We start from the raw sequence: 15,288 nt of genomic DNA, 5'->3' as shown, positions 1-15,288 counted from the left end.
AATCCCCCTCGCTGCCATCCCAGAGGCGGCATAAAACGCCCCAGGGGCGGGAAGGAAGCTCCTCGCCCCCCCGCTCGGCTGTGGCAGCACAGAAGAACCCGCAAGGGTGGGCGGGGTCACGTGACGCGCGCCGACTCCACCACGGCTTCCCCCCTTCTCCCCTCCTCCTCCTCCTCCTCGGCGCCTCTCTCTCTCGTTCTCTCTCTGTGGTGGCTAAGCCGCCTGGCTGGCGGCCGAGGGGCTTCCGGCGGGAACCGGAAGTGGGCTCGAGCTTCTCTGGTGGAGCTAGCGGTTTTGGCGCATTCCGTGCCGGAGAGGGAGACCAGCTGCAGCGGCGACCTTTTCCTCCTCCTCCTCCTCCTCCTCCTCTTTTCATTTTCTTTTCTCCTCTTCCTCTTTCTCCTCCTAACCGGAGCTGCCTCCCCCCCCACTCTATTCCCCCCCCTTCTCCTCGGCTTGGCTTGTTCTTCTCTCCGCCTTCCTTGCCTCCCTCTCCGGGCTCGGGAGCCGCCCCCTCCGCCTCCCAGCTGGATTTCAGAGGTGAGCCGAGCTGGGGGGGGGCCTCTAGTCCGCGCCTCTCTCCCTTCCCATCCCCCCCCGCCATCTTCCTATCCCTGAGGGGGACACGTCCCCTCAGGCCCCCGGGGGGAGGGGAAGCCAAGGAATCCCATCTGCTTCTCCTCCACAGGGAACTGGAGCGTGTGTGTGTGTTTGGGGGAGGGGGACAAGATCTATATTTAGGTTGGGGTGAAGTGGCAATAGGTGCACTATGCCTCGCGTGTGTGTGAAGGTTAGGAGAACTACTGAGGGATATCCCGCAACGTGGGGGTGGTGGGGAGTTGATGCACACCATGTAAACAGCATGCTTCTTTGTGTTTCCGTTACACGTTTGTGCTCATTTTCAACCTTTTTTTTTGTTTTTCAGTTTTGCGTGCGCGTGCCTAGGCAGAAATTAAGTTTGATAAAATAGACAGGTTTACAGGAATGGGTTTTGTGGGTATTTGAAGAAAGAGGTGCGCGGGGGGGGGGGGAAGTAACGGGTTCTCCTGCAGCCGCATTTTGCTTTATTTTACTTAAAAACAACAGCAGCAGCTGTACTGCTTTATCGTTACCGTAACTAGAAACACGTTATGCTGTAAACAGTTCACAGCATCAAACAATACAGGAATCCAGTCAAGCTAACATCAGGTTAAAAAGTTCGGAGTAGCCAGAACCAAGGACATCTGGGGCTGGTACTAATGGTTAGGGAAAGCCCAGGATAAATAAATGAGTATTTACAGTACTCATTCAAAAGGGAGAACATTTCACACATTTGTTTATATATATATATATATATAGAGAGAGAGAGAGAGAGAGAAGGTCACATTAGCTGTCTTAAGTTAAGTGGTGGTGGTTCTGAATAGCCTGAAAGTGAATCCTGCTGTTTGAATGCTGAGGTGTTCACCAGTACCCTTGCTCCAAGGTGTATGTTTCTTGAACAAATGAGGTAATCAGGGCAATTAGTGTGTGGAAGGCTGCCAATTAGATTCAGAGAGCCTGTAGTGTTTCAGTGAACTTCACATCCCCAAACACATCCCCTGTAATAAAATAACATATCTTTTTCTGTAGTTTTGGAAATAGCTTAGGCTGTATTCTACAGGGCTTGCAGTGTTTGAGTTTCAGCCAAGTGAATTGAAACAGTGTTGCATCTGTTGTAATTCTGTATTATTAATGAAAATAAGCATTCACATAGCACATCTATGTATTTCCAACAGTAGTAATTGTTTACATATCATTTTTAAGTATTCAGACCACTTCAAATAAATTCTCAGTAATCTTTATGTTGTCCAATTAAGGCAAATTAATATTATTCACTTATTATGCAGTGGGAGCTCAAACAGAGTGTTTACTTGAGGCCACCTAGTTTGGTTTCTGTAACGATGATGTGGTTAATGATTTCATGGCAGAGAAGCCTTCACTTGCATTTGTTTTCCTTGAACAAGTGATTAATGCTGTTTGCCTGAACCGGAACAAAAGAGAGCCTCTCTGATAAATCTGTAGGCTGTATATAAATGTTGTTAGGATTTAGAAATGAGATGATCTTAAGGAGAAAAATAGCTGTCCCTAAGAGACAATAAAGTTTATTGGTGTCTCTTGCTGAAATGTATAGGCTGGAGATAAGTATTGTCTGTGATAACTAAGCTAAAGAAAACATTTAATATAACACAAAGCCTATGGAATCTCTCATCCTTTGGAATTTATTTTCTTAAGGTTTCATGAAGGCCACAAGCTCCCCATGGCTGAAAAGAATTAATAAATTGATGCAGGATCAATCTGTTGCTACTACTCAGAACACAACCATCTTGTTGAAAGATGGTATGTTCCAGATATTAGGCCCAAGAAGAAGTAACATTTAGTGTATAAAAGCATCATACCCATGTGGGTGTTGCCCATGACTGGCATAATGTTTAAACTTGATCACTTGTTCCTAAACATATAATATTAGCATGCCGTTCATATGTATCGTAGATTCTTAAGGTACTAATGCTACATGCAGAAATAAGCAACCCACTTTAAAAGTGATGCAGGCAGTAGGTTGTCAGATTGTGAGGGCTAATGAGACATAGGTATTGCCATTCTGCTGTTCATATAAATCACCCTGTAGCCTCTGGCTACCCATTTTAAAATAATGCTGATCTTGATGGACTGTTGATAGAATCTCACACTGAAATTCTGTTTCTAATGAAGTAGCAAGAAATTTTGAATGCCCAGGTTACTGTGCCGCTGGAATGTTTCCAGGTTATGTTTCTGTGGTGATTGTTTCATTTGGGCATTTATATCCTCCTATTCTGTGATAAAATCAAACATGACATGGCTTCCAAATAAAAATATATATCACAACTAAATTAAAAATACTGTAGCATTAAAAAAAATCACATATTGACATAGAAATGTGGGAGAGGCGTTCCAGCTAAATGGGTAAAGCACATTCATTGTGCGCAAAAGGTTCCCATCATGTCCAAGTAGGACTTTGAAGATTCCTTTCTGAATCACTGGAGACTTCCTGCAGGTCCGTTTTGGCAATACTGAGAAAGATGAGTGGTTGGTTGGTCTTGTTACCAGGCAGCTTCCCATGTTGCTATTAATTCTCAAGCTTTGATTATGGAAGAAATAACTATTTCCAATATCCCTTGACACATAATCCTCCCACATTTGCATTAAAGTGGTAAAATAATAATTTTCAAAACCCTTTAGTCACTGGTTAGTTGAATTGTAATTTTCTTTACCTTATGCTATTAGTCAGCAAGGAGAAAAAGGGGAAACTCTTGCTCATTTTTTAATTAGCAACATGTACTTTATGTTATTGTATAATCTTCAGAGGATGAATCTTAGTACTCAACATATATGCTATATAGTATATAGTATGACCATGGTTAATTTCATTTTGGATTAGTTTGGTACTGTTTGAATAGCCACCAAATTCCTATAATGATGAATTTAAAAAAGTAGTTATCAGCCAGTGATGGAGGTGCTTTCATCCCATTTAGCTGTTAATCAGGGAAACAACTGAGTGTTTTTCAAGTGCTTGTAGACTTCAAGTTCAAATCAAATTGTCATATTTTCCTACTCATGTTTATATTTTATTAACATTATTATATTATTTTACAAAATCAATATTAAAATAAGCAGAAACTTTGGGAGTATACTGTGAATAGGCGAGAATAAAGCTTTATCAATTTTGAGGAAAGCAAGACCACATCTCAGCTGTTATAAAAATCATTGGATTCCAGCAACATGTGAAGAAATTTCATATTTGGTCAGGGCTTTTTAACAACACCGTGCAGACACAGAATTAAGAGAGACCTGTAACAGTATGAGATAATATTGTTAATGGAATAATGAAATGTGCAGATAAATATCTGGGTTTATGCAAAGTAAATGGAGATTAGATATGGCTTTAAAGCATGCACTTCAGCCAGGTGTGTTTATGATAAGGAAAGTGAACAATGATGTGACCTAAGGAAATTGCTGGTTTTGTTCATGAAAATTAGCAGAGCTTTGGAAGCTATGAAAGAACTCAGCAATTAGGTTATTTCAAAAATCCACTGCAGGATTGGTTGAAAATAATCATGTAATTTGGTTGGACATTTTAGCTGTTAGGCCAGAAGACTGTTTCATATATGCCTGTTGTCATTAGCCCATCTAACAGGCCTTATTCACCCAATCATCTGCTTCCCATACTGTGCCACAAATTGCTTATAGAACTCCTGAATTAAAAAGCAGACTGCATTGTGGTTAATGTGTGAAAAGAACTCTGCTGTCAGGTCATCACAAATTCTTTGGGCCACCATTTGCTAGTGGCTGGGTATAGGTAGATGCATATTGCCAAATTTAGACGAGGCTCATTTTTCCTGTAGCCACTGATTGAGAACTTCAGTCCTCAAGTCAGGTGATATGCATGTACCAATCTTTCCACATGGCATCCTGTTTCAATCTGCTTCCTTCCTGCCTCAGTGTCTCAGCAGTTTTTTACTAGAACATATTAGAATTCCTGTTGCTTGTTTTCTTCCCTTCCTGTATCTTTTGGCTTTCTCACTTAACTGACTGACCCACTGGGTTCATTCCTGGCTTAATATTCTATGTTATGATTCTGTCCCAGCCTTCTATTTTAATATTGCCCTTCCACTCCTGTTCCCAATGCAAACTGGTTTGGCAAATCTTACATAAAGCCTGAAGAATTGTCCTCTGGGACACTGACACCAGGAAAAGTGAAGAGATCTCCTGGATAAACAGAACTGTCTGCTTCCCTGAATCATGGCTGCTGATTTTGGTGGTCAGAATTGTCATAATATTGCAGATTTGTTTACTTGTCTTGCTGATGACTATCTGAATTTTATAGAGGATTCCCGGAAATTTTCATGAATGTGCTCTGAATTCACATGGAGTGCTGCTCAGGCCTCCACCCCTAGCTAAAGTGCTGGTCTAGAACAATGCCAGTCAACATGGTGCCCTCCAGATGTTTTGGGTTGCAACTCTCATCATCCCCAGCCAATATGGCCAATGGTCAGGGATAATGGGAGTTTTTAGTTAAAAACATTATTGGGGACTGACATCTTTATCACATGGCTAGTATGCAGCAGCATTTTCTGTTGTGCCCCCAAGCACCAAAAGAAGCTGCTGTGCACCAGCCAACCAGCCAATTTGTGGAAATATCTTGTTGCTGTTTTATTCTGGACTGTTTCATTTGATTTTTTAATAAGTTGTAAACTGCTTTGAGATTTTCTTTAAAGGGGTATAGAAATTAATAATAATAATAATAATAATAATAATAATAATAATAAACCCCACCACATAAAAAGTGACTAGACAGTTGTGGCACCCATAACCTAGGTTTAAGGTTTCATTTGGTGATTAGCTTATATAACACTGGTTATCTAACACTGGTTGTGAGCAAGCCATCATTTAGGAAAGGTTGACTACCATTAATACTTTTGTGTATGTGGGAAATGCAACGAATCTTTGAAGAATTCTTAGTTTCCTTGGAACACAGCTTGAAAATCCCTGCTCCACTAAACAAGGCTTAATTTTATTCTACAATCTTAACTAATTGCTTATGCTGCAATAAATGTTGTAGTCTTTAAGGCGCGACAAAACTCTTTATTGTTCCTTCTGCAACAGATTAACATGCCTAGCCCTCTGAAAATCTTAACTGTTAACTTCTGTGTCTGTTTATTAAAAAGAAGTTTAAGGGAAACACTTCTTTCAAGTGCTTAATTTCCTTTTAAATTGCACTTCTCCATTCCCAGGAAAGTATTCCTTTATTAATAATAATGCCTGTTTAAAATTTGAATGCCAAATCAAACTGTGTGTTGGAGAATAGAGCAGAAAGGGGTGGGGAGCTTGCTTTTGCATTTACCGGTATACTCACTCTACCACTCTCCCTCCCTCAAACCTTAAGCAATTTTAAATGGACAAAAAAGGAAGCACACTGCTTTAGTAATTCTTTCCACATTCTGATATTTCCTGAAAGAGATAGCGTCTCTTGGCTTTCAGAAACATGCATGCCTGAGGGATTTTTTTCTTTCATTACACAACTTGTCTTGATTACTTAAGATCAGACAAGCAAGCATATTAGGAATACCAACTACTGTATTGCTAAAGTAGGTGACTTATTGGGGAGACCTTGTAACATTGTTGCTTGATCTTTTATGCTTGCTATTCTTGTTTCATCTTTGACAATTAAATGATAATTTGTTTTACATTTTATCTTCCAGAAATAAATAATCATAAATAATTTCATACATTCAACAAAAAGTAGATGTTGTGTGTTTTATTTAAAGGTATATAACATGCACAGTAAATGATGATTCGGATACTGGAATAATAATATTAAAAATTTGTATAGTTGTTTCTTTGCCATTGTAGAATATTCTTTATCTCTCCCACCTTCTATGGGATGATTTGTTAGGATGTGAATAATTTAGGCAAGTCTTTTTTCTGCTATGGACCTCATTTATCACTCTTGCAAAATTTTATGCTTGGGGCATTTAAGGGAGCATCGTTTGCAACTTAGCAAACTAGTTCTTATATACTCAAATGTGATGTTACCTTTGCCATAATGCCTTTTTGAGTTTGAGTCATCGGTTGCTGCCCCTTTATGTTAGCAAATAGCTTTGAAAATATGATTTGTGCAACACTAGTTCAAATGAATATAGTTCAACTGTGTAGTCAAACCTTGATCTGACTTCCTCGTGCAAAACAGTTGCAACACATGAAGGGAACATTAAAAAACACAATCAAGTTCACCCACAGTGGTTTACAGAAACCAGACCTATGTTAGGTGACTTGATAGTTTCAGATGTTGCCATGGGAAGGCTACAGTTGCAGCTTTTGGCCTATGAATGCCAGAGTACTCCCAACAGAACTTGAGAAATTCCAAATACAGGCGTCACCCCACTTAATGCACAGTCGACTTGTGTGTGACTGCGTATCTGCGTGGCACTGGGAAATACATACGTACGTATGTACGTACCAGTAAATGGGGGAAAGTTCTCAGGGCTTGCAAGGAGACCCTCCCTGGAGCCAGAACAAGATGTAATTGAGGGCACAGAAGGCCCCCAAAAGACCAGAGGCACAGCAAGGCTTCGTTTAGGCTGCTTAGCCTACCCACCTAACAGCTGAAGCGCACATCTTCCAGCCAGCCCCAGAGCTTCAACTGTAGATATTTCGGTCTGGATTGAAGAGAGAGCTAGAGAGCAGGAAAAAACGGATGTTTAGAGGGTGTTCCCCCTTATGCGTGCAGGGATGTTTGTATAGATTCCTGCAGAACTTGGAAGTCTGTTTACAATGTAATATTATAGTTAGCATTTCCTTATTGTCTTGAATCATCTGATTATGATCTTTTGACACTGTATTTTGATCAGTATGGCCTAGTTATTGGTGTGCTGAGAGATCCCATGTATCCAGTTCACGCTATGCTTACCTGCAAGTGAATGTGCATACTTTGGATTACAACTACATCTGTGCTTGTGTATTTATCATCACAGGTCTATAATCAATTGAGGTGGGGCCGGGTACATCCACATTGTGTGTGTCCCTATGTCTGCAATGGCCCTTCTCTGGTTCGCACCCATCTGTCTCAAGAGACTATGGAGTGCATCTCCGGGGGTGAAGTCAAACTGCTGCATTAGCAGCACCAAATTGACCTCCCTTGGGAAGAAGCCTGGGCAGTGAGTATGGAGGTCTTGGACTGCCCAGATGGCAAGACCCCTTGGCCCTTGCTGATGTGATCCAAAGGAAAGTTGGGCAATGCATTCGGCACCAGCTTCCCTGCAGGAGTTGTGGGAAGGAGGCATACAAGATGCCACCCAACTGCTTTAGGGACTGCACTCCAGATTTGGATAGGATTTACTCCTTAACATTTTCTTCTACCAAAGATATCTCCCAAGGCAGCAGGGGTTTAGGATCAGAGTTTTGCTTCTCCTAGATGGGCTACCTTCCTTTGCTGACGAGCTCTACCAACCCCTGACTTCTCTCTATCTAGAGATTGAAGAAGCTGCCTTCTTGACCATCAGACCCACTATTGGTCTTGTCCACTCAATTTGCTAGAGTCTGTCTTTGCATGCAGGTACTATTCCCTCCCTAGTACTATCCGTACATTGGGGGCATGTCTGCCGTGGGGCAATTTGCCAAATGTATGTTGCATGTCTCCATGAGCCACAACCCTGAGTGCTCAGGGTTATAGCTTGTGGGGCTAGCCAGTGTGTATTTGGCAAGCTGTCCTGCTGCCATGCCCCTAATGTATGGATAGCATTGGGGAGGGGGCATAGCAGGGCACCACTCATCCCTCATGGGAGGCTGAACACTTGAATAAGGCTTTACTCTAAAAGAATTCCACTGATATTAAATCTCATTGAAACAAATGGGATATGCTTGCAAGAAGTAGGCTTATGATGGTGCAGTAAACGTACCTGTCAGCTCATACTGAAGGTAAACTGCAACATCTGAACTGTGGATTTTCTCATTTCTCACTAATGTTCTCATTGTGGCCCTTAACATGCATGATAGCAGGAAGATTAAAGTATAGGTAGTAGTTTTGCATGCTTCAGCAATAATTGACTTTAACATGTGAAAGTCTTATTGACTAATGTTTGTATTGTTTCACTAATCAATATTTAATATGGTTTTCATAGGATATTTAACATGACACTGATATACTGGACAGGTAATTTCCATTATTTTGAAAACCTAATTTAATAGGGTGAATCCAGGTAACTGCCAACAATGATCCCCTCTTGCGGCTGCAATCCTATACTCTTTTATCTGGGAGTACATCACATTGAACTCAATGAGATTTACTTCTGTGTAAACATGTATAGGATTGTGCTGTGTATCTCCATGTATCATACTGTTTTGCTCAGGACTTGTTCAGTTAATTCCATTTCTTACAGTAAATTTGTAAGATTTTTGTGGTGAAAGGGCAATTGATCTTGACAGAAATCACCCTTCCAACTTAAGTGATTTGCTACCAAAGCTTAAAGGATAATATTCCCCCCCCCCCTTTAAGGTTCAGTAATCTCTCTTTAAAAGCTAAAGGCTGTTCGGTCTTTTGGATAGTTTTACAGTACAATGCTATATATATCTTCTTGGAAGTAAACCCCATTGAGTTCATTGAGGATTACTTTCATGTATGTTAGCATTGGATTGCAGCCTCAAAGTACACTTAGAGCTGCTGCACATGATTTCCCCCCCCTACATGGCTTCATGATGTGTGTGTTAATAATGATAAATATACATACACTCTGTGTCACATACAGTGGTGTACATGTTTATTGCACACAACCGTGGTTGGTGTAGGAGAAATATCATGTGTCAGTGGGCCCTTGGATCCTGCTTGTTAATTTCTCCTTTTTTCCGTCTTCTGTGTGTGTGTGTGTGTATTTGCTTGCTGCCTCCTCAGCTTTAGGTATAACTTCTTGCAAGATCTGGAGGAGGGCTTGCATTTAAGCATGTCTTTTTCCTGAATAATGCATGAATTTTGCAGTCATTCTGGTGCATGAAGATGCGCAAAGGATCATTAGTATAATAAAATGCAGAATGATGATGTCCAACTGACTAAGCTGTTAACATTTTATGAGCAAAAAACTTCTCTAGTTCTAAAATTGTATTCCCCCCCTCAAAGGTTTTTACAGTGCTTTATTATGTTTGTCCTTCTCTTCCAGTTTTTGAAGGTTTTTAGTTTTGTCTAAATTGCATTGGAAACCACATTGGGCAGAGCATGACTTTTTCTGTGTTTTGTTTAGCACCTTATAGATGTAGGTGCATGATTCAGAATAAATATCAATAAATATTAAAATGATTTCTTCCTACTCTCCAAATTTGGTTTGTGTCACTTTAATTGTGGCTCTTCCTTTCTTGTTGGAAATTATCAACAAGGGCCTGTATCAAAACAGCCAGTTGCTTTCCTGATGCTGTGAAAAATGGCTTAAATAAAGTGTTCATTTTGCAGAACGTTTTTACTTTGATTAAAAGGGAAGGTTAAATTGCACCATCAGATTAAAATACATTATCTATGTTCAGCAGTTCTATGAATGTAGTAGATCTTTTAGGTTTATATGCCATTGCCAGAGCTAACTTAAGAATTTTAATAATGACTAGTGGAGGGAAATTATCACTAACTGGTTGACCTTTGGAGACATCTTCCAAACCGCTGATACCATTTCTCTTGGTTGCTAGTCACAAAAAAGTGCATGTGAAAAGGGTGTTTAGCTTGTAGGAAAGGCTGTTTCAGAGGAATGCTCCTAGCTCATATCCATGTACCAAAACATACAGTATCCTCAGCCTTAATTAGTAAGTCTAATTAAACAGAGTCACGTAGTATTTTTCTGTGTTAATTTCAAGTATTATTTACACCACATTGCCTTGCAATTTGCAAAACATGCATTTGTTTTTGGCTGTAGAGTTTATAACCTAGATTTTTTAAACCCCAACAGACATATACAACAGTTCTCATTCCTAATTTGAGAGTTGGTGTATTGTCAAATCTCCCTAAATCAGGGATTTCCACACAGTTGTTTTAAATGCTGCTCAAGCTTCTGTGCTTAACTTTATTGCCTTCTTCTTTGTTCTGCAAGTTCCTGGTTCTCTTTCCTGGACTGTCAGTATTGTTTTGGAATTCTTTTTAGGGTGGGGGAATGAATGTTGCCTTCTGAGTTGATAGTCTTTTAACCTTGGGTTCAAAGTAACAATTAGCCATTGAAGCTAAAAACTCACATATTAAAATTAGAGCTGGCACCAATTAAAGAAAATTTAATTGATTAACTATGAGCTATAATTATTTAAAATTGTATACAAATAGCATTATAATTCTGAACAGTATTATTTGTCTTTAGATTGTTGACACATGAATAAGACACCATTTTAGAAGAGGCATTCTTTCCCATGGGGGAGAGGAGGAATACCTCTGTTAAAGTGTTGTCTGCCTCCCATGGTTATGTAAGCTCTTGTACTAGAACAAATTCTGCTGTCAGGTGAACAGTGGCCATCTTCTTAACTGAAAGGTTTTTAATTGACAAAATGCTTCAGCTCTTGTTAAAATGGAATTTAAGGAGGGGAGGAAATGGAAAATGTTTCTTGCTTAATAGATTCATATTAATTGTCAAAAGATTTGGATACAGTGTAGTTTCTTGGACACTGTTCCCTAAATGAAGAACAACTTGATTTTCTTATGGGAGCAGTGTGGTTCATGCATGGGCAAGTATGGTTGAAGTGTACTGTCAGGTAATTTAAACACAGTTCAGATGACTTTTGAAATGCATAGTGATGATTTTCAAATAGAGCAAAATGTTTTAAAATAGATATGTTTGCAAATCTGTTTTAATATTCTTAGTAGCATTAAATGTTAAATGAATTAACTTTTTAAAGAATTTAATTTGATCATAGCACAATCTTTGTGTAAGGTGTTTTATGAAAGAACAAGCTCAGAACAAGTTAGTAAACTGCTGCAAAATTTTACCAAATATTCTACTAAATATTACCTGACACCACCCTTCAAACATCCTCCTCCTTTACTCTCAGCTGGGTTTATGACTTTGCATGCATTTCATTGAACTGCAGTAGGTGTTTGATTGTTTTCTGGAAGCATTTTGGAATTCTCACTGGGTTTGCATTTTGAAGGCACTTAGTAGGCCCCTAGCCTAGAGGATGATTTTTTTTTATTTATACAGTGGCTTTTTAGCTAACAATTAATGGCAGAGAATGTGGTCGCAATTCTCCTGTTTTCATATATCTGCAGCATTATTTTTAAAATAGAATCAGAATTAAATAATCTTAACTAAAAGCAGCTCTTTTTCCTCAGACAAAAACAAAATACCCCTTCTCTAAAAATGATTTACGAATTTTGCAGGCCTAAATGTTTCCATTACAATTATTTCTTCTAAGACTAACTCATCATATTAGGCAAATTCTAATACTTGACACTTGATTTTAGTTTATCTTAGGAACTTCTGGGAAGTTATTTTTTTGAAGTAATGCCCACAGAAAGTGGAAGTTGTGCCACTGCTCGCCAAGCCAAGCAGAAACGCAAATCTCACAGTCTTTCTATACGAAGAACAAACAGTTCTGAACAGGAGCGGTCAGGATTGCAGAGAGAGATGTTGGAAGGCCAGGTAAATTTGGCTGGAGTTTGTGTGTATTTGTTTGTTTATGTATGTTTGTTTAAATTCTCTAATCCTGTTAAGGCAGGTTACAATAGCTTGATAACAATCTACTGACCAGCAAAACTAATTCCATATAATTCCAAAAAAACCAAAAGATATTAAAAAAAAAACACTTCCCAAGGCAGCATGGAGGGTTTCCATACTGTGAGGAGTGATGAAATGTAAAAGGCTATACAGTCATACCTCGGGTTACGTTTGCTTCGGGTTGCGAACGCGGCAAACCCCGAAGTATTTACTTTTGGGTTTTGCCGCGCGTGCATGCACAGAAGCATTCTGCATGGTTTGTGTGCACAGTTTGTGTATGGGCAGAAGCGTTCTGTGCGGTTTGCGCATGCACAGAAGTACCCTGCGCAGTTCACACATGCACAGAAGTGCTCTATTGAGCTTTCGTGCATGCGCAAAAGCGCTGCTTGGGTTACGGACTTTTCGGGGTGCAAACGGCACCCCAGAATGGATCAGGTCCATAACCCGAGGTACCACTGTAACTCCTAGTTTAAAACTTGGGAATGCCTAAGCATTCAGTCCTTCACCTCATTTATCCTCAACACATCCTATTGTGAATTTTCAGTTAAAACTGGGCGGGGGGGGAGCTGCTCAAGGTCACGTCATTGGTCTTCACTGCTGAACAAGGAATCAAGCCTCTGCCTTGGCTCAGACAGTTGTTTAAGGCGTGATCATTATCGAGGCACCCACCATTCCATGCTACTTGGTTTATGATTGAATCATGGTCAATTGTTCTTGAGAGTCCCTCAACCCTTAAAGTAGTTTTTGGGGCGGGGAGCTGGGAAGCTGAAAGAATAGGCAAAATAGCACTCACTTCTTCTAGCAGAGTGTTCTATGGCTCACTAATAGCACCCCCCCCCCCAATCAACACAACAGTGGAGATAGAAGTATGATTTAAATTTGAACTCTTCTTTGGTATAATGGAAAAATTATTTCAGGATAGATTTTGGAGTAAAATTACAGAATTGGCATTAAGTGTCAAAAATGCACTAAAGCAATGTAAAACACTCCAATAATTTTTAATATTTTTATTCTTTCAAGGATTCTAAACTGCCATCATCTGTAAGAAATACACTCCTGGAACTTTTTGGCCAAATAGAAAGAGAGTTTGAAAACCTCTACATTGAAAATCTCGAATGTGAGTTGATCTTTATATAATGTATTGGAAAAATATTTGAAAAATTGAAATAAAGGTCATGGAAAATGTACTAGATGCATTATAGTAAAGGTAAAGGGACCACTGACCATTAGGTCCAGTCGCAGACGACTCTGGGGTTGCAGCGCTCATCTCGCTTTACTGGCCGAGGGAGCCGGTGTACAGCTTCCGGGTCAGGTGGCCAGCATGACTAAGCTGCTTCTGGCAAGGCAACATGACTAAGCTACTTCTGGCGCCATTTACTTTCCCACTGGAGCGGTACCTATTTATCTGCTTGCACTTTGACATGCTTTCGAACTGCTAGGTTGGCAGGAGCAGGGACCGAGCAACGGGAGCTCACCCTGTCACAGGGATTCAAACCGCGGCCTTCTGATCAGCAAGCCCTAGGCTCCGTGGTTTAGACCACAGCACCACCCACGTCCCTCCAGATGCATTATATTTCAGCTAATTATTCTAGTCCCCTGCCCCCATACATGATTGTGAATTAACAGCTCAGTAACAACTCTGAATGGATGCTTACATTTCCCAAATTACATATCCACATATCTTACGTGTTTGAGATCCTAGCACTTGCACTGTCTAATTCCTCTTAACTTGATTTGTACTGTCGGTCATGTTCAGTATGCAGGTGTATGTATGTATATATATATATATATATATATATATATATATATATATATAGCATTTGGATGTCTGATATGGCTTCCTGTTTAATTCTTTATTTAACTAAGTAACAGCTATGCTTCAATATTTTAAAGCCACAGCAGTTTGATCATACGACAGCATAAAAATGTAACTATGCATAGCAAGGAAAATACATTTGCCATATAAGCCCTCTACAGAATATGTGGGAGGGGAGGCAGCAGAACTGCCTGCTTTCCCCCCACCTCCATCCTTGAGTTCATCTCCATCCCTGCTGACTTCACCTCCAGACCTTTGCACATTGAACAGAAGACATGAAAGGGGGAATCTACATGTTCTTGGCTGAATGTACATAGGCTCTCCCTTTCAACTCCCCCATTCTTTTTGTGATGTCTGGAGGGGATGTTGGGGACAGAGCCAGTGTGAGGGGCTAAATTCCATGGGTTCTTGGAATTTGTGAAGAATTGTGTCTACTTTTTAGGGCTGTATCATATAATTCTCCAAGTGAGGCATTGCAGAAATTATTATCATTACTTGTGTTTATTGATTCAAGATTGCCGTGCCAGGTATCTAGACTAGATGCTCTCTCTTTTTAAACTTGGGAAAAATATGTTAAGCTCTAATGCTGGGTTCATTGTCTTCCAATCTGGAGTTGGAATTACATACAGGAACAAGCGCTTTGGCAAGCGGAGACTTGCTGATTGTGGAAGAGAGATAGCGGTCTTTCCTTCCTGAATTTTTATTTGCATTTACTAATGGCTCTTTTGCATCAGAGTTATTCCCGTTGGAACTGTAGTTTTGAAGCAACTTACTCATAGCAAAGCCTGCTGTGAAATTATGTCTGAATCTGATGGCTGCTGGTTTAAGATTACGCTTACTACTTGTGGTATACAGATAAACCGCATATGCAAAAAGCCCTTTTCGTAGATGGAAACTGGAGACTACTAGGCTGCACAGTTGAGATCTCGGAAATAGGGAATATGTGATAATTTAAAAGTTGTGATTGAATGCCTATTATCTTCATTAATATTGATTTTTATGCTACTGCTAGTACGTAGAGAGATTGATACACTTAATGAACGCTTAGCAGCTGAAGGCCAAACCATTGATGGAGCTGAACTGAGCAAGGGACAGCTGAAAACAAAAGGTAAGAAGAAGGTGGACACGTATACCTCTCTTTGTTGGCTTTTCATAACTTAAGTTGGTGATCTGTTGGAAGGGTGTTATCACAAATGTTCAAATAAAATAATGAAACAACCTTTAAAAACTCACTCCCTTTAAATTTATTTG

General features: G+C 39.9%; 1 protein-coding gene across 6 annotated transcripts in view; it reads left to right on the top strand.

Moving 5' to 3' along the window:
- Positions 1 to 241: 241 nt before the first annotated feature.
- Positions 242 to 15,288, top strand: part of WDR37 (WD repeat domain 37) — a 50,764-nt gene continuing 35,717 nt past the window's right edge. Inside the window, exons 1-4 of one of the 6 annotated variants that reach the window (XM_033165732.1) lie at positions 244 to 540; positions 11,969 to 12,146; positions 13,242 to 13,338; positions 15,050 to 15,145. In XM_033165732.1, the coding sequence (XP_033021623.1) occupies positions 12,009 to 12,146; positions 13,242 to 13,338; positions 15,050 to 15,145 (331 nt within the window). In that variant the 5' untranslated portion in view covers positions 244 to 540; positions 11,969 to 12,008. Of the gene's footprint in view, positions 541 to 4,597; positions 4,814 to 8,683; positions 8,705 to 11,968; positions 12,147 to 13,241; positions 13,339 to 15,049; positions 15,146 to 15,288 lie in introns of those variants that run through there. The other 5 variants (XM_033165736.1, XM_033165734.1, XM_033165735.1 and 2 more) reach the window with 5 other exon arrangements.

Source organism: Lacerta agilis, chromosome 12, assembly GCF_009819535.1.
Source record: "Lacerta agilis isolate rLacAgi1 chromosome 12, rLacAgi1.pri, whole genome shotgun sequence".
Lineage (NCBI taxonomy): Eukaryota > Metazoa > Chordata > Lepidosauria > Squamata > Lacertidae > Lacerta > Lacerta agilis.
This window is presented reverse-complemented; position numbering and strand designations above follow the sequence as displayed.